The following is a 21582-nucleotide window of genomic DNA, read 5'->3' on the forward strand; positions in this document are numbered from 1 at the left end:
TCTATCTTACCCTGCCATAGGTTGCATTTTAGCGCTTTTTTACCTAAGAAAGCAATTTGCTGAGGGAATTTTTGTCTAAAAATACTAGGGGGTACTATGTATCTTCATGTGTGTACACATTTGTTTTTCTGAAGGTGCTCAGAGTAAGGTAGCCTTATTTATTTATAATGCCTAGGAGTTATGCTGTAGGTAGAAAAGGACAGCACTTAGTAGGCAGGTCAAGAAAACTCACTGATAGTCAAATAGATGTACTTCCCGCAATATTCTTTTATCCCTGAAGTAGAAATTCTTTGTTTCTTACTCTGAAAAGTTACCAGTAGTGGAAAGTTTTCTAAACCAAAGCTAATTATTTTTACTTATAATTAAAAATAGCTGGTGTTGGTATTATGGAAAAAATGTTGACACTTTTGTGGTCAGCTCAAACTCTGAGATTACAGTTTCAAACTGTTTTTAACTTGATACACTGTGAGTTTATAAACAGTGATTGTTTTTGTCTCCATACAATTTGTGAGTTCAGTGGGCAGTACCTTATTTGAAATGTCATTTCCTTTTTAAGTGGTGAACTAAAGTAACACATATGGTATGTATTTTTATCTGCCTATTTTACTTTTGGAATGCAAGTGTTGGTTTGTGAGTCATACATTTGTGTTTTAGCTGATATTCTTTTTTTCTTTTTTTATGTTGTTTGCTTACTTTTTAGTGATTCACCTTTGCCAGTCTCATCCCGTGTCTGCTTTGTTAAGTTCCATGACCCGGACTCAGCAGTTGTGGCACAGCATCTGACAAACACTGTATTCGTTGACAGAGCTTTGATAGTCGTACCATATGCAGAAGGTTTGTGCTTTGTTTAACTACCTATGAGGGCATCCTATGATGACCATCTACCTCAGTATAGTTTTAGAGTGAGCGTTAGTAGCATGTTAGAAATTTAAGCTATTAACATTTTGAAACCCTTGTTATACTGCAGTCCATATTTTTACTTGCAGATTTTTTTTAATTCTAAAAATTAGAAATCAGATCTGTTTTTATAAGATATTTAACTTTTTGCCTTCTTTTAAAACATTTTAAGTTCGTTAAAACCATATCCCTAATTGTAATTTCTTAAGATATACCTACTTAGTTAATTTAATGTTGAGTTTTATGAAAAAGCCCTGAAGGTGAATGGTTCACTCCATGCACATTTACGTAGAAACCTTCAAATAAATGCATGATGTTATTTCTGTTTTGAATAAATGACTAGGTTAGTTTTATTTATGTAGTGCTTCCTCTCACAGATAACTTTAAAAAAAAATCCCACATTGATTTTCAGTATACCAAGGGTTGCAATGATTTTGTTTTTTATGAAAGTTCAAGATTTTCTGTAGCTTAGGTGCCAGATGGGCACTGGGTGATTTGTTTTTATGCCAAATTTTCTTGTTCATTCTTGCTATATTTTCTAGATATCTCTAAATAATAAATTCTTCTCTCTGTTATTTGTGTGTGTGATTTTTGTAGTGGAGAAGGCAAATGCAAAACTCTTCCAGATGACTGAAAAACAGTGGGTCCTCTGCAGCTACAGGGGATTCTAGACATTAACTAAAGGCCAGCAAGCACTCAAGTCCCCCAAGTGTTTTCCTGGTGTAACCATCCATTTGTTAACTACATTTTCTCTCTTTTTACATTTTAGGCTGTTAAAGTAATTTGACAGAAAAATAATGAGCAGGGTTTTGGATCTAAAAAAGCCACTGTGACAAGACAGCACTATATTAATTCCATTTTGTAAAATTTTCTGAAACATATTTTATAATTAGTTTGTTCCCAATGTACTGCTACTTTATTTGCTTTTCGGTAACTATAAATTTTGATCAAAGAAATCACTGAAATATGATAAAATTACTGGATTTTAAGCTAATAATTTAACATATATGCTGACCAGAATTTAAATGCTTTCCCCTTAATGAACTGGTCAGTGGAAGCTGAATTTTGATATTGTTAACTTTAGATGCTATCTCAGATCTTTGAATACCAGTGTGAACATTTACACCATGCCTTGTAAAAGTTGTGAAATGTCTAGTCCTTAAAACTTAGAAAAATTGCCTTTGTGGTTTTCTAAAGAAATTAAATTGCATTCATAGATGGATTAAGGCATGCTATATAATAATAGTACATCTGTTTCCGTGATATTAAAGTGTGTGAGCCCTATTTTAAGGTTTTAAAATATATATGCTGATAAACGTTTGAGTTAGTGTGTTTTGATTAAGCAATTTCTTTTATATCAGTGTGCCTGTTGTAGGATAAGACTTACCACCAAGAGAAAATATACAGAATTCAGATTTAGGATAAGTAAAATACAGTTTTGAAACAAAGTTCAAATCATGTGAGTAATGTGCAGAACTTTAGTTAGGCTTTAAATTTAAAGAATTCTTATTGGCTAAGTATCATAGTTCCCAAGTCCTGAACATAATACAGTATATCATATAACTGGCTTTCATAAGTATTTTTAGACTATAGTATCCTTTCTAGGTCTGTTTTGTAAATGAAATGTTTAGGAATGTATATAGAATTATAGAAATATTTAGTTCCAGAATCTCTTTTTGGTTTATTTAATTATTGGTATGGTATGCTGTATTAATGTTACCACCGCTAAATAATTGATGTACTCAGTCCCTTTGTCACCATTCACCCTAGTTTTAGCTCTTACACTTTGGTGTTGGCTCTTGGTCAGTGTTTTAGAACAATAGACACAAAGTCTACGGTAAGGAATAGTCTTAATTGGTAAAACCGAGATAGCTGGATTTGGAAGGAACTCTTAATAGTAATGGATTTGGGGGTTATTTAGGTTCCTTGGTTAATGTTTGTTTCTTTTGTCTGTTTCTTTTTCTTTCATTTCTACACATTCATGCAGTATTTCATGGTTCTATCAAAGCAGCAGTAAAAAAAATACTCTTGACGCATGAAAATTAACTGGTGAGGGGCCTCATTGCTATTTTTAAATTGTAGTTTTATTTTTAAATAGTCTTTTTTAAATCAGAGGATCAGATGCATGACTTTTTTTTTTAATGGATGCAGATCTTCTATCAGGTGTCTCACAATAAATTCAAGAGGATTTTAGTTTGCCAGAAATGTTGCAAATGCACTGATTTGAGTAAGATGTTGATACTTAATATTATCCTCTTGAGACATAATTTTGCATGCAAAATTATCCCATAATCTCTGTAGGTTTGTTAATATTGATGCATTAATGCCCTATATCTAAATGATTTTCTCCCCCACCCCTCCATAACTCTTGGTATCTAAATTGATGACAGCTCTGACACAAGCAAGATAACAGTGCTGTGTAGTATACATTTGTTTATATTATCGGCACTTCTCAGTATAGGTGGAAGGAACCATTACCTTTATTTAACAGTGGTTTTTCTTTTTTGTTGTTGTGTTTTACAGTTCTTTTCCCTGGTTCAGCCTGAACTATATACCAGGCCCTGCTGAAAATACCACCCAACAGTTTTCTTCTGCAGCTTATCCAGTTTCTCTTAAGTGCCCTGTACATATTGTATGTTTTATGATGAGATGCAGTTTCTTAATATGTATTACAGAAATACTACTGGTATTTGCAAATATGTAGTTTAATTGTATTATTGAACTCTCATTTTGGGGGCTTGGGCACATTAACAGATTAATCCATCTGTATAGGGCTTTTGCTGTTGGATAGAATTTAAATTGTCTACATAAATATTTGTTTTAGGGCCCTTAGATTTTATCTGAATACACAGATTAGGCTTTAAAAACAGACATACATGTTGTTTTTGGCTTTAGGAGTTTGGCTAAGTTAGCTTTTGAACTGACACTATGTAGCAGCATTTTTGGTATGGTTAGCATGGCACATGTTGGAACATAAAGCATTTTACTATACAGGTAAGGAATGTGCCATGTTGTTTTACCTATTCTCTCTCTTTCTTACTCACTTTCACACACACATCCTGTGTGTATTCAGAGACCTTCAGAAACATTCATATTCATTTTCATGAGTCAGCAAAAGCCCTACGCTTGATTCCAACAGAATATTTCCTTTACATACTTTTCTTCTCTTAATTTTTACAAAATTTGTATGGTAGGTGTAAAAGAAAATCATAGTAACTGTACCATATTATTAACCCCTAAATCAAACTTTTTTTGTCTTGTGTATCTTGATTTTTCTGTGTGCTTTATAGTGAAGCAGCCGACACGAGTCGTTGTTCATAAAACAGCTTTTGAAAGTTGAGAGCACACCCCTGGAGAACCGACTGTGCTTGCTTACGTTTGGTTCATGACTTAAAAATCGAGTACAGGTGATGAAATCTTGGCAGTGTTAACAAAAAAGTAGTGTGTATTGTGCTATTTTTTTTTTACTCTAGAAACTTAACCATTTGTAGAGAAAAAGGAAACAAATTTTCACACATTGAAGTTTCATTCTGACATAAAATTAATGATAAATAATCATAGAAGTCAAGCTTTATATTTTAGCGAACATAAGTACTTTCAACAAACTCAGGTGGTGTATCAGGGAGACTTTTTCTGGGTGTTTTTGTGTGTTTTCTGTCTTGCAAAAAAGTGTGTTCTAATGCAAGGATGTTTCTCTGCAGGAGTTATTCCTGATGAGACTAAGGCTTTGTCTCTGTTGGCACCAGCTAATGCAGTGGCAGGTCTTCTGCCTGGTGGTGGACTCCTGCCTACCCCTAACCCACTTACCCAGGTACTGCTCGTTCCATTTGAAATCTTAAAGGATAGAAAGGAACACAGAATTGTGGATAAACCTAAACATACTGGAGCTTTTTAAGTGCTGTAATGAGTAGAGTTCACAGGGTGATACCACGCGTTCACAGTATTGTGAAAGGCTGTATTGCAATCATAAATACTGAAGAAAACCTCTTGGGAGTTTGCATTTGAAGAACATTCTGAAAATCATAAATCTGTTGTATTTCGTTTTCCACTAGCTCTCAAAATAAGGAACCACGTGGGTGGCAGGTGAGGGGGTAGGGCTGGAATCTCATGAGGCATAAGACTTCTGTTGAACATGCTGTTAAAAATAGTATGTTCATTTGGACCCAGAAAGAAAATAAAGGTGAAATTGAGACACTGTTTTTTTCTTTCTCAATGCCCTTTGATCTTTTGCTCTTGAGGTTTGAATTAAGTACATGGCTTGAAATAAAGATGAATTCTTAATGGAGATTTTTAACATGGGGAAGATGAAATAAAGTTGGAGAAGATTTTTGCTAGGTAATGTTCTAACTTGATAGGATGTTGTAAAAAGCATATTGTTTTGGAACTAAAAAGCTCTTTAAATTTCATGTATTCTTATTCAGAGAGATTGTAACTGGTCAGTGAGTGGTTTCACAGATAATATCGAACAGCAAGCCTCAACTAGAATTTTATAACAGCATTTTTTTCTGTTATATCATTTTGCCTGTCTGAATAGTTCCATTAACTGTTAAGTCAGAAAAAGGATGAAGTTAGGAATTCCCATGTTTTTTGAGTATGACTTTGTCTCTTAATTCCTCATTTTTTACTTATGAGGATCTGGGTAATTTGTAGATTGATTCCTTCAATGTATAAAATTGTATAATAACTAAGGTAGACACTTTATAGTGACACTATTTTAATTGTACTCCATAAACAGTTAAAGTACAGAAAGTTTGGTGTCTTTTACTTACTAAATATTATTAAAAGCTAGAAAAACTTTTAGCACAGTTCTTACAGAGAAAGTCAGACTGCCTCCAATAGGACTTTGCATGGTTTGCATCTATTATTGACTAGAATTATGCCAGGCAGGAGACAAAAAAAAAAAAACCCACACACGGTAACTTAAATAGGGAAAGTTTAATATAAAGAATTACTAACTAGTAATAGGAGATTACTTAGTGGAACGCCAGTGAATATACAGTAATCACAGGTATAGGAAGCAACTAGTACTTCTAGATCTGAGGAAGAAAGAACACAGGAAACACATTAGTTGAGGGGGTTCCTCTTCCCCCTGAAGGCTAAGTTTCAGACCTCCTTCAAAAGGCTGGATAGTACAGAAGTTCTCTGGGGTGCCCACAGAACTTGTAAGAAGCTGCCCAAAAGGATGGTACTGAAACTCACTAAAGAGGTGAAAGCCAGGGGTGCCTGGGTGGCTCAGTTGATTAAGAGGCTGCCTTTGGCTCAGGTCATGATCCCAGGGTCCTGAGATTGAGTCCCGCATCAGGCTCCCTGCTCGGCGGGAAACCTGCTTCTCCCTCTCCCTCTGCCTGCCGTTCCCCCTGCTTGTGCTCAGGCGCACGCGCACACTCTCTCTCTCTCAAATAAAGAGGTGAAAGCCACTGCATCCCACTGCAGTAACCATCAGAAAGTGAACAAAGGAACGACGAAGAGAAACCCCTTCCAGAGTCGTCCTGGCTCCCCCTACAGATAAAGCTTGACATCACGCCAGCTGTTGAGGGAGAAATGCTTATAAGGGTGCTGCTTTCATTATCACAAAAGGGGCAAAGAACAGTGGATTTGGAGCTGAGAAGCAACAAATACGAATTGTTGGCACATGAATATATAAAACTTTTTTATGTTTTTCTAATTTCTGGTTTTAGGGATAAATGTGCTGTAATGAGTGAGAAATGAGGCCATTGTATATTGCAGGGGTAGTAGGCAAACTACAGCCCTTGGTCCAGACCCCCGTTTTTGTTCATTTTGATTTGACAGCCATGCCCATTTGTTCATTTAGTATTATCTTTGTTTTCAAGCTACAGTGGCATATAAGCTGAGTAGTTGCAACAGAGCCCACATAGCTCAGACTTAAATTAGTTATTATATGGTCCTTTAAACGGGAAAAAATAGTATCAGGAACAGAAATTAAATTTTAAGTAAATAATATTTGAAATTTCACAGATTGGCGCTGTTCCATTGGCTGCTTTGGGAGCTCCTACTCTTGATCCTGCCCTTGCTGCACTTGGGCTTCCTGGAGCAAACTTGAACTCTCAGGTATAACTGAATACCCTTCAACTTTGAGCTCATTTTTATAATTAAAGAAATTCGTTCCATTAACTGTTAAGTTCGCATTTCCAGAATGGGAGATAATTGATTGCTACAGTATAGTAATAATTTTTTTTACGTAAACTTGTTAATGAGAAGTTTAAAAGGCCACTGCATTATTAGCCCCTTGACCATTAAAGAATTTCTCATTTTATGCAGTTCAGAGTAGTTTCACAGGAAGCCAATACATCAGTATGTTTGGAGTCAGAATAAATAATCATGAAAGGATGGGACCGTGGGTTCATAATTTGTTTTCTTGTTACTCGGAAATTTTTGTTTTCTCTCATTGTTATTTGGCTGAACTTTTTTCTGAAGACCTTACTTTGTGGAAATCTTATTATACTGCCTGAACACTTGGAGTTACGTTTTACACATTTCTTTGAAATGTGACCTCCTCAGAAAGTCTCAGAATAAGCAAGAGGTAACTGTTCTATAAAACCTAGACTTTTCAGCTAATAATATATTTAACTTGCTAAAGCAGCTCAACTTAACATGATGTGTTTCACTGGCATTATATTTCTGTTGGTCATCAGTGTGCCTAAAATAATGTTACTTTGTGTACGTTGGCCTGATTCTCCTAAGGCATTTCAACATACTGAGAAAATAAAATAGCAATCATTTATTTTATGTATTCTCACTGTTGTTATATTTTTGTTTTTGCAGTCTCTTGCTGCAGATCAGTTGCTGAAGCTTATGAGTACTGTTGATCCCAAGTAAGGATTTTTTTCTGTGTTTCCATTGGGTGATGTGGATATAGTATGTGAATGGAGAAGTTATGCTTTGGTAGTTAAAAAGAAAGTTATTTCAAGTTACACAATACATAATTCTGTTTTCTAGAAACGAGAAAAATTCAGAGGTAAGCCCATCTTTAAAGGGTTTTGTTTCAGTATAAGTTGAGTCTTTCGAAACAGTTGTGAATATTATCTGCCAGGATGACAGGAAAAGAGCTAAATGTTCATTAGTTGGTTCATTTGAAAAATATGTATATACTGAGTACTACTGTAAGCTTGTACCTTCATAGCATTTATACTCTAGTCAGAAAGAGAGAGATTATTTAAATATAGTAAAGTGTCTATATTTAGTGTGTGCATACAACAAGAGGAAATACACAGGGGCTATGGGAACTTACTACAAGGAGAACTTAAGATCAGAGATGCTGAGCCTGGGGCATGAATAGGAGTCAGGGACACAGAAGGGAAGGAAACACTATCCCAGAGCAAAAGACTAGTACATGTCACATAATACCAACATCTTTTTTTAGGTGCTTTGAAGTGTTCTCTTTGTGCTGTAACATTCTCTAATTGATATATAACAAAGTCATGAGATATTTTACTTCATAATTTCCTGGTATTATATTAAATTTGAACTTAATGCTTTTTCTGCCTGGTGAAATTCACTATAAATAAGTGGGAGAGCGTGGGGCGAGGGAGAACAGAATTATTTGACTGTAGTGATTAGTGCCTTTTTTCTTAAAAATTATCTGATAAAATCTTAGCATGTACCAACCACCCAGCAATATAACACCAGTACAGTTGAAATTCCCTCTGAACCCATTCTTGTTTACATTGCCCTTTCTCCACAAATAATTAACTATCTTATATTCATTGTCTGTAATTTTTTTTCACATGTAGTAAACCTTTTAAAAGGTCCATCTTTTCAGTCAGCAATTTCATGAGTAACTTTGGTATGCCATTGGCCTCTGCCTCATTTTCTGTCCATCTGCAACCTTACAAGTAATACTCTTTAATTCTGCTGTAGAAAGCTTTTAAATCGTATGAAGGAAAAGTTTTGTTAATCAAAAATCTTCAGCATCTGCATATTCCCAGGTACTAGCATTTCTCAACTTGTGTTTATGGAAAGTTAATGGATGTTCAGCAAAATAATAGGTATTTTTCTTATTCCAGGTGTCTCTCAATCTTTAAAATGCAGGTTGTAAATATTGAAAAGGATAGTATACTATACATGGTTTTACCAAAATTAACATGAAATCTCCCCTTTTTTCAAGTAGTATCTTACTAAAATGATATATAAAACATTAACACATTTATTTATAATACTGTTGTGCATTTTAAAATACTTCAGCTCTTAATTTTTGGTTCTGTTTCAGGTTGAATCATGTAGCTGCTGGTCTTGTTTCACCAAGTCTGAAATCAGATACCTCTAGTAAAGAAATAGAGGAAGCCATGAAGAGAGTACGAGAAGCACAGTCCCTAATTTCTGCTGCTATAGAACCAGGTAAAATATGTTAGGCAGTTGTGTTGAATTTTAAACTACAGGATTATTGACGAAAATGATTATTGCATAAGTTTGGGAATATGTTGAGTAATACTATAATCATTTTTTAATTTTCCAAATTCTGATAAAAGAGCATGTAGTAGAGTAATCCTGGGTCAGGAGAGGGAACGGTCACCTGGACATAATTTAAAATCTGGAGATACTTAATTTTTGTGCTGGTACCAACTGCATCTCTAGTGGGTAGAGGATCAGGATGTAGCTAAACATCCTACAAGGCACTCTACCCCATCCCTCAAAGAATGATGCATTCCTTAATAGTAGTGCCTGGATTTATGTTTGCCTATATTGGGATAGCCTAATTGATTTCAGTCTTTCATTTGACCTAGAGAACCTACTAAAGATACTTCTGTTACGACATTTGTTTAAAGAAAAGCAAATACCTAAAAATAGTGCCTTGTTCTTTGCAGATTGTCTTTTTGAGATGAAATGAATGGTTATCCTATTGTCTGCCTGTATAGATTGGATGTTTGGTCCCGGATTATTTTTTCCCCCATTAAATAATGTTTTACTAATTTTTCACTCCTATTTCTTAATAAATGGGAAGGTTTTAGATATGTATAGTATTAGGAAGATAATTATAACATTGGAAAAATTAATTCTCAGTGCTTTGTGTCTGTTATTTAATCAAGAGAATTAATTAGTCCAAGGCCACAAAGCAGGCAGTAGGAGCTTTAGATACACAACTGGATGTATGTGACCCCAAAGCTAGAACACCATGCTGTAACTTTTTGTTTTCATTGAAAACTAATAACTGGAAATACTAAAAGTGTTTTATTTATGAATTCCCCTCCCCCCAAGATTTTTGTTAATTTATTATTAATATTGACATTTGCAATAAATTGATTCCTATTAATGAAATGATCTAAATGTGAAAGAAGAACTCAATCTGTCTTTGATTATAGTCATGTTTGAAGAATGCAATGTCTTTATTTCTCTTAAGTCCCAAGTTAAAAGAATTGCTTTTGTATTATTTAAAAACTAAGAAATGGGAGTCAAATCATCTAGATCTGTCTCCTAACTTACACAATTGAAAATTGGAGAGGAAGAAGGAGGTTCAGACAGATTAAGAAAGAGAGCTAGCTTACTAAAACCCAGTTCTGTCTGAGTATAGTGAGAACAGTGAATGAGTCATGACTTTGTAGAATTGAAGGCCAAATATTGAGCCTCTTTATCAACCACTTTAACATAAACAGACAGGAATTTATTTTAGCAGAGGAGCATAGACTTAAGTGGTAAAGAAGGAACATTTTAATGAATTTAAAATGTCTGTATTTCTGTTTATTATAAATCTATTAAATGTATTTATCTTACAGTTAAGTGCTGATTGGGGAAATGTCATTAATACATAACACATGAAAATAAAGTTTTAAACTGGGTAAATTATAGCTGTATTTGGGAAAGTAGAACCTAGGAATGGAAAAAGGGACTCCTCATTTAGAAGCCTGTAAAGAATGAGAAGGATAATCCTTTTCATAGATTGTTTATGGACAGTATATCACAGCCTTCCAAGTCTGGTACAAATGAAAGAGTCAAAGGAACTTTTGGTTAGTTGAAAATCAGATGTCTAATTTGGATCTACCGAAAGTCTAGAAAAAAGGATCATAAACCATTTAAGGATGTTATATAAAATCTGAAAATTAAGATAATATTTCTTAGAATAACTCCTGAATGGGCATAATCTATTTGATGATTTCTAAGTCCAGGTTCCTATTTTTTAAAATCCAGATAAGAAAGAAGAAAAACGAAGGCACTCAAGGTCAAGATCACGTTCTAGGAGGAGGAGGACTCCCTCATCTTCTAGGCACAGGTTAGATTGATTGTTGTTGGTAGTTAATTGTACCTTAAGACAAAGATAATTTCTGTATCTCACATCCTTCTTGTCATCTGTTAACCTACTTAGCTCTTGATTAAAGTGTGTTTTAGTAACTGTTGCCATTAGCAGAGTGTGTGAATTCACATGTATATACATGGAGAAAAGGTATGGGCGGCTAAATAGACGATTGGTACTTTAAAACTCCAGAATCCGGGGGTGGGAGGAAGGCACTGGGACTGGAGCACTAAATTGAGTTAGTACTGTGGAAGAACACTAGACTGGAAAATTTCGACCTGAATTCTAGTTCTGACTTTTCACAAACCTTTGAGACTTTTAAGTTGAAAGGTCATCACGCAACCTGCAGCTTACCCATCTAATGCATGAATATTTGTAATGACGACTTGCTGTTCTTTTGGTAATATCACACACATCTCATCTGAAAACCCTTTTAAGTATTAGGAATCTGTTATGTTCACAGTGGTGGATTCAAGTGTTCTAAAATTTAATTTTCTCTTGAAAACTCAGATCTTATCATGGGCAACAAGTTTGTTTTTCTTGAGATGATAGGCTTCATGCATTTTTTTCAAGAAAATGTCTGCCAATACCATAGTCTGAACAACCATGGTTTGTCATACTTGTTTTGTCAGATAAAGATGTTATTTCATGGGAAAGCAGTTTGTTAAGCTCACAACTCAATTACACAATTGTGTTCCTTAATAGCAACAGTCATTGAACTTTATATGAGGAGTGATTTATGCATTCATTGCACAGAACATTGCTCGAGGGACTAGACTTAATATTTACTACTCAGTAATACCATGTTAATAGCATTCAAAGAACCAGATTTAATAAAATTAATAGTCTTTGCTTCATCAAAGACCTCTTTAGTGAAAATGGCATTTTTTTGTTTTTGTTTTTGTTTTTCTTTTACTGCAGTGCCTACTGCAAATGCCAGTGAAGAATATAGGTGACTACTAGGGCAGTTTAGTTCCTGCTACCTTGATCTGTGCTAAGAAGATGCTAACCCTTTCACACTACCATTGCTTTTGCACTATTAATTCAAATGTCAACACAGTGGAAAGGGCAAATATCTTGGTTTTTTGAAAATAATTTTGACCTATGGACCTCGTGACATTATCAAGTCATTTCATAGTCATTTCATTAGGTCATTTCATTGGTCCACTTGGCTGCTATAATAGAATACCATAGGCTCGGTGGCTTACAAGCAACAGAAATTAATTTCTCACAGGTCTGGAGGCTGGGAAATCCAAGGTCGAGGTCTTGGCAAATTAGGTGTTTAGTGAGGACCCTTGTTTATAAGTCTTTTCACTATATCCTCACATGGAATGGGTGAGGGATTTAGATCTCTTTCATAACTTCATTAATCCCAATGAAAGCTGCACTCACATGACCTAATTACCTCCAAAGGTGCCACCTCAGTATCATCACATTGGATGGAAATTGGGTTTCACGTAAGAATTTTGGGACACAAAATTCAGTCTATAGCAGAATGTTACAGGGTTGTCTTTTTTCTTTCTTTCTTTCTTCCCCCTGCCTCCCATCTTCCCCCAGCCTGTCTCATTCCTAAAGATGTCTTTCAAAAAACCAAGTATGGGTCATGTCACAGCCTTGTTAAACTTTGAGGGAGCACCCTTATTGGCCTTAACAACATGGTAAATAAAACCTTAGAATGGCATTCAGGTTTCTTCACTATTCAACCCGGTTTATCTTTCCACACTTGTCATTTGCCACTCAAAAACAGTTAACTACAGTACTATTTGCCTGAATGTACATTTTTGTACGCATCCGTGTTTTTGCTCATGATGTTCCTTTCTGCCTAATGCTCTTTCCCACATCTTCATCTGTACCCAAGGAACTCCTTTTTTGTTTGCTTGCTCGGGATCAGCTAAAATTTTACTCTTATGTAAAATATTGGTACTACTTATAATCCTAATTTTCCAGGACCATGCTCTTATATTTTAGTTTCACACTTAAAAAAGTTTGAGAACCTAAGTCCTTTTTTCTTTATATACCAAGTACATACTAGTGTTCTCAGATTTTAATTTGAATTACTTTAATACAACCAGTGGGAAATAACAGTGAAACATTACTTCCTTGAACAGAGTGTTTTTGGACATTTGTAATAATACATCATAACAGAATTATTATGGATTATAGTATCTTAAGCATCTTGGCATGTAAAATGACAATTATTTTCAACAAACTTATACTAATTTTCATATATTTTTCTGATTTTTTTTAAGAGCCCATATAAACTAGAAAATGTGTTAAAGTAGCTAGCTCTGCAGCACATTACTCTTAAAAAAATAACTGTTTCAGGACCTTATGGATGGATGTGGTACCCCTGTTTATCAGATTTTTGAAACTATTTTATATTAATCATTTTGTTTAGAAAGAAACTGTAAGAATGTGCTCATGATTTGTTGTTTCTATATCTATTTTTGTGTATACATTAAAGGTAGGAAAAATGAGTAACTCAGTTTAGCTGTCAACTGAAAGTATTCTTAAAGCCAGAATCCTCAAAAGATGAGTAGTGCTTAATTCTAATACAATCAATTTTTATTTTCCAGAATTCTTTTTAACTCTTAGAAAGTGATGATTCTGGTATTTTATAGAGTTACTATCACCCAAAATATACTATTAGTACCTTTTATTGGAGTCAGGCACTGTAGTAATTGCTCAAGAGTCTAGTGTTGAATAAGATAGACACATTTAATCCCCGTTTTTATGAAGCTTACAGAAAGGCAGGTAAGCATTACATGAACGTTTCCTAGGCTATAGACATGTTATTGAGAGGGATTCTTTTAGTAATTTCCAAATGTCAAAAATAGATGATTAAAATGAAAGTTTATTGAATTCAGTAAGACAGTAGTGATGGGTTTTGAAACCGTGGTTTTTAGAGAAGAAGATAACAGAAGCCATATTAGCACATTAGTAAGAGGAAAGAAAGGAATCGGTAGTTCATATGTATACCTATGCTAAGGTACTGAGCTGAACTTTTTAAAATTTCATTTTAAATAATATTTGTAATATAGGTGCTATTATTTTTCTTTAAGTAATAGGCTCAGAGAATGCTCTCCATTTGCTTGCTTTTAACTGAGATTTGGACATAAATCTTCATCATTTCTAAAGTGTCCATCTCCTGGGCACCTGTGAACACAAGAAGTTCTAGACTGTATTAGAAGTTTTCCATAGAAACAGGTTGAATGGTCCCTAGAAGTTAAATGATAAAAGTCTTAAGCAGAGGATGCAGTTTATTTTTAATTATTCTTAAGAGAATAAAATACAAGAAGAGAAAGATTAGTGACAACATCAAAAAGTTAATTGTTCTTCTTAAGTCCTGGAAGAGAAAGTGTATAGGATTGGGGGAAGAGATGGGGAGAGGGCACAGAGACAAACACTTGTTACATGACAGGAAAGAGATGATTATGTAGAGATAGTGATAATGTTGAGGGGGAAATGAGAGTGAAAAAGGCAATTTGTGCTGAGTTAATATGTGTGTATATATATATATATATAATATATATAAAATATGTATATAGGGCTGGATTGTTTGGATTTCTCTCAAGTTGTAAATCAAAGAAGTAAAATAATATTTCAGAGAACAATTAGAAATCAGAGAGCAACAACACACTACGTGGTTTCCATTTATAAAATGAGAATAATAATAGTACCTACTTGACAGGCTTATGAGAGTAAGTATTTGTAAAGCATGTAGTAAGCAAACGTTAAGTATTTGGTAATTGATAAATAGATTTAACCTGCAGTAGTGAGGAATCACAGAAGACATGCTAAAATTCTATATAGTTGTGGAAGATGATGCAAATGAATCAGATGCTTTTTTATTTTCCTTCATTCTCTAGTACAATTTTCAGGGTCAGAGTTGTAGTGTCAGAGCATAGGACTATTTTGACAGGTTGAGATTAAAAGGTGAGAAATTCTAGGTGTTAGAAAGTATTGATTTCTGGGGGTATCAAAGATGTTTTAAGGGCACCTGGGTGGCTCAGAAGCATCTGACTTTAGGTTTTGGCTCACGTCATGATCTCGGGGTTGTGGATTTAAGCCCTGTATCAGGCTACAGGGTCTGCTTGAGATTCTCTCCCCGCCCCCCGCCCCCAGTTGCTCTCGCTCTCTAAGATAATAAAAACCTTTAAAAAAAAAAAAAAAAAGGTTGTTTTACAGCAACTGATAGGAGATTACCCCCACTTATTGATGGTTAACCCATATGTCTGAATCATTTGTCTGATACTAAGTGAAACAGTCACAGAGCTAGTCTTTCTACCTTTATATATGTGTATTGGCTTTCTTTTGCTATTAGGCGGTCAAGAAGCAGATCAAGAAGGAGATCACATTCTAAGTCAAGGAGTAGGCGACGATCCAAAAGTCCAAGACGGAGGAGATCTCATTCCAGAGAGAGAGGTAGAAGATCAAGGAGCACATCAAAAACCAGGTACAGTAGACCATTGACATTGGGTGGGAAGACAAATTTTAGAGTTGCCAAGACCCTAAATATGGGCTACTTAAAGACAAAAGAGCTGGAGAAAGGAGATAGGGCTAGATTGGAGAAGGAACTATTTAAAGTTTGAAGAGGCTGACATTTGTTTTCTTGGGCTCCTTTGTGAACTTAAGGTTTCTCCTTATAGCTGAAAACAGAGATACAATTTCTTTGTAGTAAAAATTCTTACCTTTCCTACTACATTCTTTCATTTCCTTCTTACCTCTCAGCCCTGCTAAGGATGTAGTGCTACCAGCATTCCTTATGGTATGCTGAAGAGTTTATGGCAGGCAACCATGCCTTAATTCACCTTTATAAATCCCATTATCAGCACCTTATAAACATTAAGAATTACTATATGGCAAACACTGAACCATACTTAGCCTCCTGTCCCATGATTTGGAATGAGTAGAAGGTTAAAGTTAAGAATTCACTAAACAAACATCGTTACCTTAACATTGTATTTTGACTTAAACATGCATTCATTCAGTAGTCAGTCTTTTTCATATAGGGCCAAACCCTTTTAAATTAATATGTAGTCTTTTTTTTTTTTTAAGATTTTATTTATTTATTTGACAGGAACACAGCCGAGAGAGGGAACACAAGCAGAGGGGGAGTGGGAGAGGGAGAAACAGGCTTCCCATGGAGCAGGGAGCCTGATGCAGGGCCAAAGGCAGACCTGAGCCAAAGGCAGACACTTAATGACTAAGCCACCCAGGCGCCCCTAATATGTAGTCTTGAGTAACATTTACCAAGTCATTGTTTTTTCACTTGAACCACCTTTACAGTGGGAAGAGAACTATCACTTTTAAAAAGTGCCTAGATTTTTATTTTATTTTTCTCATTTATAGTTGTCACACGCATACAGTTTCACAATGCTTATTTTTTTTTTAGCAACTGTCCTTTTCTCTTTCTAAAATATTTGCCTAATTTTTTAGAAGCAGACCTTTTATACTATCCATTATGCGTTTGTATATTTAACTATGTAATTAAAATAACAAGGACAGCTGGAGTCGGAAACAGTTTATTCTCAGTGAACATCTAGCTCAGCTGGGAACAAAGGTTTGGGGGTAGCTTTACTGAGTATTCAGCCTATAATGAGGCTTTCAGTTACTATATTTTATAGGGTGAGTCATCTTAATCCAGTCAGTCAACAAGCTTGCATAATGAAATGAATATCATACAAAGAGGAATTGGGCATTCTTTCCCTCAAGGAACTTTTTTTTTATACAAGAGGGGTTAATGTAATTACCAAATAAGGGTCATTGCTGGTAGTATTGGAAGATAATTGAGAAGTGACTGAGTATTAAATTCTGTTAGAATTGACTGCACTTAGGAGCATGGTTTCAGGTAGAGAATGTTTACAAAATTAGCATAAATTCTTGGAATGGCAAGTATTTTGGTATTGGGGGGGCTAGGAAATAAGGTCAGAAAGTATAAGGAGGCAGGTGACACACAGAAGGCTGTTGTTGTTCCCACTAAGGAGTTTGTACCTGATCCAAGAAGCAATGGCAAGAGATGGAAAAGTTATGGAATGGGGAATTACTCTTTTCAAATTTGTATTTTGAAAAGATTTCTGAATTTGTGGAAACATGACTGAGTCTCCTTGAGGGACTGTTACTGTAATCAAAAATTAGAACTATAGAGGGGCGCCTGGGTGGCTCAGTCGTTAAGCGACTGCCTTCGGCTCAGGTCATGACCCTGGAGTCCCAGAATTGAGTCCCGCATTGGGCTCCCTGCTCAGCAGGGAGTCTGCTTCTCCCTCTGACCCTCCCCTCCTCATGCTCTCTCTGTCATTCTCTCTCTCAAATAAATAAATAAAATCTTTAAAATAAAAAAAAAGGATAGAATTAGATCTCATTGTGCTTTTGTTTTTATTTGTAGTTGCTGTATTTCTTCTAATGCATTCGTAAATTGTGTTCATTTTTTAGAGACAAAAAGAAGGAAGACAAAGAAAAGAAACGTTCCAAAACACCACCAAAAAGTTACAGCACAGCCAGACGTTCCAGAAGTGCAAGCAGGTAAGGTGGCATTATGAGTTCTTGGCACTTTTTATAACTTTGCAAGAATATCAATAGGCCTTGAGCATTAAATGTTTTCCAGTACATAGGTACATACTTCAGTGTTGAAGTTTTTTAAAAGCAATTTGGAAGAATAAAGTTCTTTTTACTTAATATTTTATGGTGTTATATTTGAAATGACATGGAATTCAACAGAGGTCAGTTTTTGTTTGTTTGTTTCACATCCTGATTTGGTTTGTTTGTGAAGTTTTAGTGGCTAATGTATGCTGAATTACTGCATTAAATTCATTTTATTAAAGTAAGTCATATTTAAAATATCCACATATATAGTCATTTATTGATAATATGAGAGGCCATGTAAGTTCTAATTTGTGTCATTCTTAGACTAGTAATTGTGTCTTTAATCTGCCATAGTGAAAATTCAGTGTTGCAACTTTACTCCATAGAAAATACATTTTTCACTCTTAATGTGGAATTCATATGCTAGTAGTAAGGATGGCTACTTCCATTTTCTTCCAATCTCATTTAGACATGTCTTGCTGCAGTATTCTTTAATCTTGATGTTCAAATTCACTAGGAGGCTCACACTATATATAAAAAATAATACAGTAGATGAAAGACCTAAATATAAAAGCTAAAACTAAAACCTGCTAGAAGACGACATAGAATTAAATCTTCATGGCCTTGAATTTGGCAGTGGTTTCCTAAATGACACCAAAAGCACAAGCAACACAAGAGAAATAGATAAATTAGAGATCATCAGTACTACAGACATGTGTTTCAAAGAACACTGTCAAGAAAGTAAAGATAATCCGGAGTGCTAGAAGGTATTTGCAAATTATATATAAGTTAGTAAGGAACTTGTTATCTAAAACATAGGAAGAATCATAGATTACCAAGTATAAAAATGGGCAAAGAATCTGAATTGACATTTCATTAAAGATAAGCAAGTATCCAATAAGCTCATGAAAAGATGTTAGCATTAGTCATGTAAAATGGGGGCAGATACTTTGGAAAACCGTTTGGAAGTTCCTTAAAAAGTTAGAATTTCTTGGGGCGCCTGGGTGGCTCCGTTGTTGAGTGCCTGCCTTTGGCTCACGTCATGATCCCAGAGTCTGGGATTGAGCCCCACATCGGGCTTTCTGCTCGGTGGGAGACCTGCTTCTCCCTCTCCCTCTCCCACTCCCCCTGCTTGTGTTCCCTCTCTCGCTGTGTCTCTCTCTGTCAAATAAATCTTAAAAAAAAAAACAAAGGAATTTCTTGACACGGCAGTCTCACTCCTAGGGGTATACCCAAGAGAAGTGAAAACATAATGTCCACACAAAAACTTCTACACGAATGTTCATAGCAACATTGTCAGGATAATCCAAAAGTCAACCCAAATGTCCATTAACTAACATGGGTAAACAAAATGGTATATTCGTACAGTGGAATATTATTCAGCAGTAAAAAGAAAGAAAGTGTACTGACAGATGCTGTAATATGGATGAGCCTTGAAAACGTTACGACAGATAAAAGCCAGACCACATATTGTATGATGCCATTTATATGAAATGTCCAGAATAGGTAAATCTATAAAGACAAAATAGATCAGTGGTTGCTGTGAATAGCTAAAGGGTCTGCGTTTCTTATCAGGGTGATAGTTTCTTAAAGGTAAAAAAATAAAACAGGGGCACCTGGGTGGCTCAGTCGTTAAGCGTCTGCCATCGTCTCAGGTCATGATCCTAGGGTCCTGGGATCGAGCCCCGCATCAGGCTCCTGCTCAGTGGGAAGCCTGCTTCTCCCTCTCCTACTCCCCCTGCTTGTGTTCCCTCTCTTGCTGTGTCTCTCCCTGTCAATTTAAAAAAAAAAATATATATATAAACAAAACAAAACTAGATGTGAGTGCTTAAGGAAATGTGAAGCCAGGTCTACAGAATATATAGGTAGCAAAGGGGCATAAAAGATGGGATGAGCAACGTATATTTTCTTACCTTGAAAACTAGAGGCATTTTTTTTTTTTGCTATTGCTTTACTTAATGTACTTACTTATAAGCACCTTACCCTACTTAATTATTGAATTATCTTAAGTTAAGGCATATGCTTTTAAGTTTTTATTATATACTTGCTGTGTTTGCAGTTGTGCTACGGTGTATACAGGGACACCGAAACATAAAACATCTCTTTCATCTAGGGTATCTCGAGTTTTGGTTACACAGAGCAGTAGCAAAAAGTATGCGGTGTACAAACTTGACAAACAATATTTGATGAATGAAAAGTTGTGTGTAATGTTTCTGGCAGGGGAGGTCAGGGAGGTCACAGAGGGCTGTTAAAGAGTTAAAAAGTTTTTTTGTTTTTTTTTTCTTTAACTTTTTTTTTATTATGTTAATCACCATACATCATTAGTTTTTGATGTAGTGTTCCATGATTCATTGTTTGCGTATGACACCCAGTGCTCCATTCAGCACGTGCCCTCTTTAATACCATCACCAGGCTAACCCATCCCCCACCCCCTCCCCTCTAGAACCCTCAGTTTGTTTCTCAGAGTCCATAGTCTCTCATGGTTCATCTCCCCCTCCAATTCCCCCCCTTCATTTTTCCCTTCCTACTATCTTCTTCTTTTTTTTTTTTTAACATATAATGTATTATTTGTTTCAGATGTACAGGTCTGTGATTAAACAGTCTTACACAATTCACAGCACTCACCATAGCACATACCCTCCCCAATGTCTTATCACCCAGCCACCCCATTCAACCAACTGAAAGTGTGGGGTTTTATTTTTGATTATTTTCTTTGTGCCTAAATTGTAATAATGGTCATTTTGCAAGTCTTAAAATGAGAATAGTGACAGAAGCAGAATATTTAAAAAAAAATGCCACAGTTTTAGAGAGCAGAAGGCTATATGCATTTTAAAAACTAATTTTTCAAAGCAGGGTTGAGGGGAACATCATTTGTTGCGATATAGGGAGTCAGTCTGATCTCTGTTACTACCAACTCTACTTCTTGAATTTTACCTAACAAAAGTAATTTTTTTGGATTTTTTTTTTTAGCAGTTGATTTTCATATCATGGCATATTATCTTATACCTGTTCTGGCCACTGAATTTTTGAATTTAAAACTGAGTTCTGAAATAGTTTACTTCAGACTGTTTTTCCTTCCTGAATTAGAACTTTAGTCTTTTTTTTTTTTTTTTTTTTTAAGATTTTATTTATTTATTCACTTGAGAGCGAGAGCACAAGCAGGAGGAAGGGCAGAGGGAGTGGGAGAAGCAGGGAGCCCGATGCAGGGCTCGATCCCAGGACCCTGGGATCATGACCTGAGCTGCAGGCAGACGCTTAACTGACTGAGCCACCCAGGCTCCCCAGAACGTTTGTCTTTAAGAATTGACACAAGTTAGGGTTTTCTTGACGGCATGAAAGTAAAAGCATACAGTTTGTTAAAAAATTATTTGTTTGATTCTTCAGCTCAAAACAGTATTTGAAAATGGGTCTTTCAGGGGCACCTGGCTGGCTTAGTCAGAAGAGCAGGCAACTCTTGATCTCAGGGTTGTAAGTTCAAGCCCCACATTGGGTGTAGAGATTATTTAAAAATCAAGTCTTTTAAACAAGAAAGAAAATGGATTTTTAATTATCAGATCCTTTTGTAGGAGTTCCTCGTGGAGCTCCTTTAATAGACACATCTGCTGTGATGTGTCTGCATTTTTTAGATAATACTGTAATTTAAAATCTAGTTTGCACATTTGTGGTTCTAGAGAGAGACGACGACGACGAAGTAGGAGTGGCACAAGATCTCCTAAAAAGCCTAGGTCACCTAAAAGAAAATTGTCTCGCTCACCGTCTCCTAGGAGGTAAGAATGTTAGTGCTATGGATCTGTACTTTCTACATTTCAGAAGCTGTCAGTTTTTATTTTAAAAACTCTCCTAGACTTTTTCTTCCTTTT

At 35.5% G+C, this 21582-nt stretch overlaps 1 protein-coding gene across 9 annotated transcripts in view; it reads left to right on the forward strand.

Annotated features, from left to right (window-relative positions):
• SRSF11 (serine and arginine rich splicing factor 11) overlaps nt 1-21582 on the forward strand; it is a 43190-nt gene that overhangs the window by 19617 nt on the left and 1991 nt on the right. For 6 of the 9 annotated variants that reach the window (XM_081818626.1, XM_081818627.1, XM_081818625.1 and 3 more), the window contains exons 3-11: nt 701-834; nt 4599-4708; nt 6874-6966; nt 7681-7730; nt 9125-9252; nt 11038-11119; nt 15465-15596; nt 17573-17662; nt 21373-21489. In XM_081818626.1, coding sequence (XP_081674752.1) covers nt 701-834; nt 4599-4708; nt 6874-6966; nt 7681-7730; nt 9125-9252; nt 11038-11119; nt 15465-15596; nt 17573-17662; nt 21373-21489 — 936 coding nt within the window. The remainder of the gene's footprint in view (nt 1-700; nt 835-4598; nt 4709-6873; nt 6967-7680; nt 7731-9124; nt 9253-11037; nt 11120-15464; nt 15597-17572; nt 17663-21372; nt 21490-21582) is intronic. The other 3 variants (XM_081818628.1, XM_031041507.2, XM_006728406.3) reach the window with 1 other exon arrangement.

The sequence above is a fragment of the Leptonychotes weddellii genome, chromosome 4 (assembly GCF_054177405.1).
Source record: "Leptonychotes weddellii isolate Sample4059 chromosome 4, ASM5417740v2, whole genome shotgun sequence".
NCBI classification, from domain to species: domain Eukaryota; kingdom Metazoa; phylum Chordata; class Mammalia; order Carnivora; family Phocidae; genus Leptonychotes; species Leptonychotes weddellii.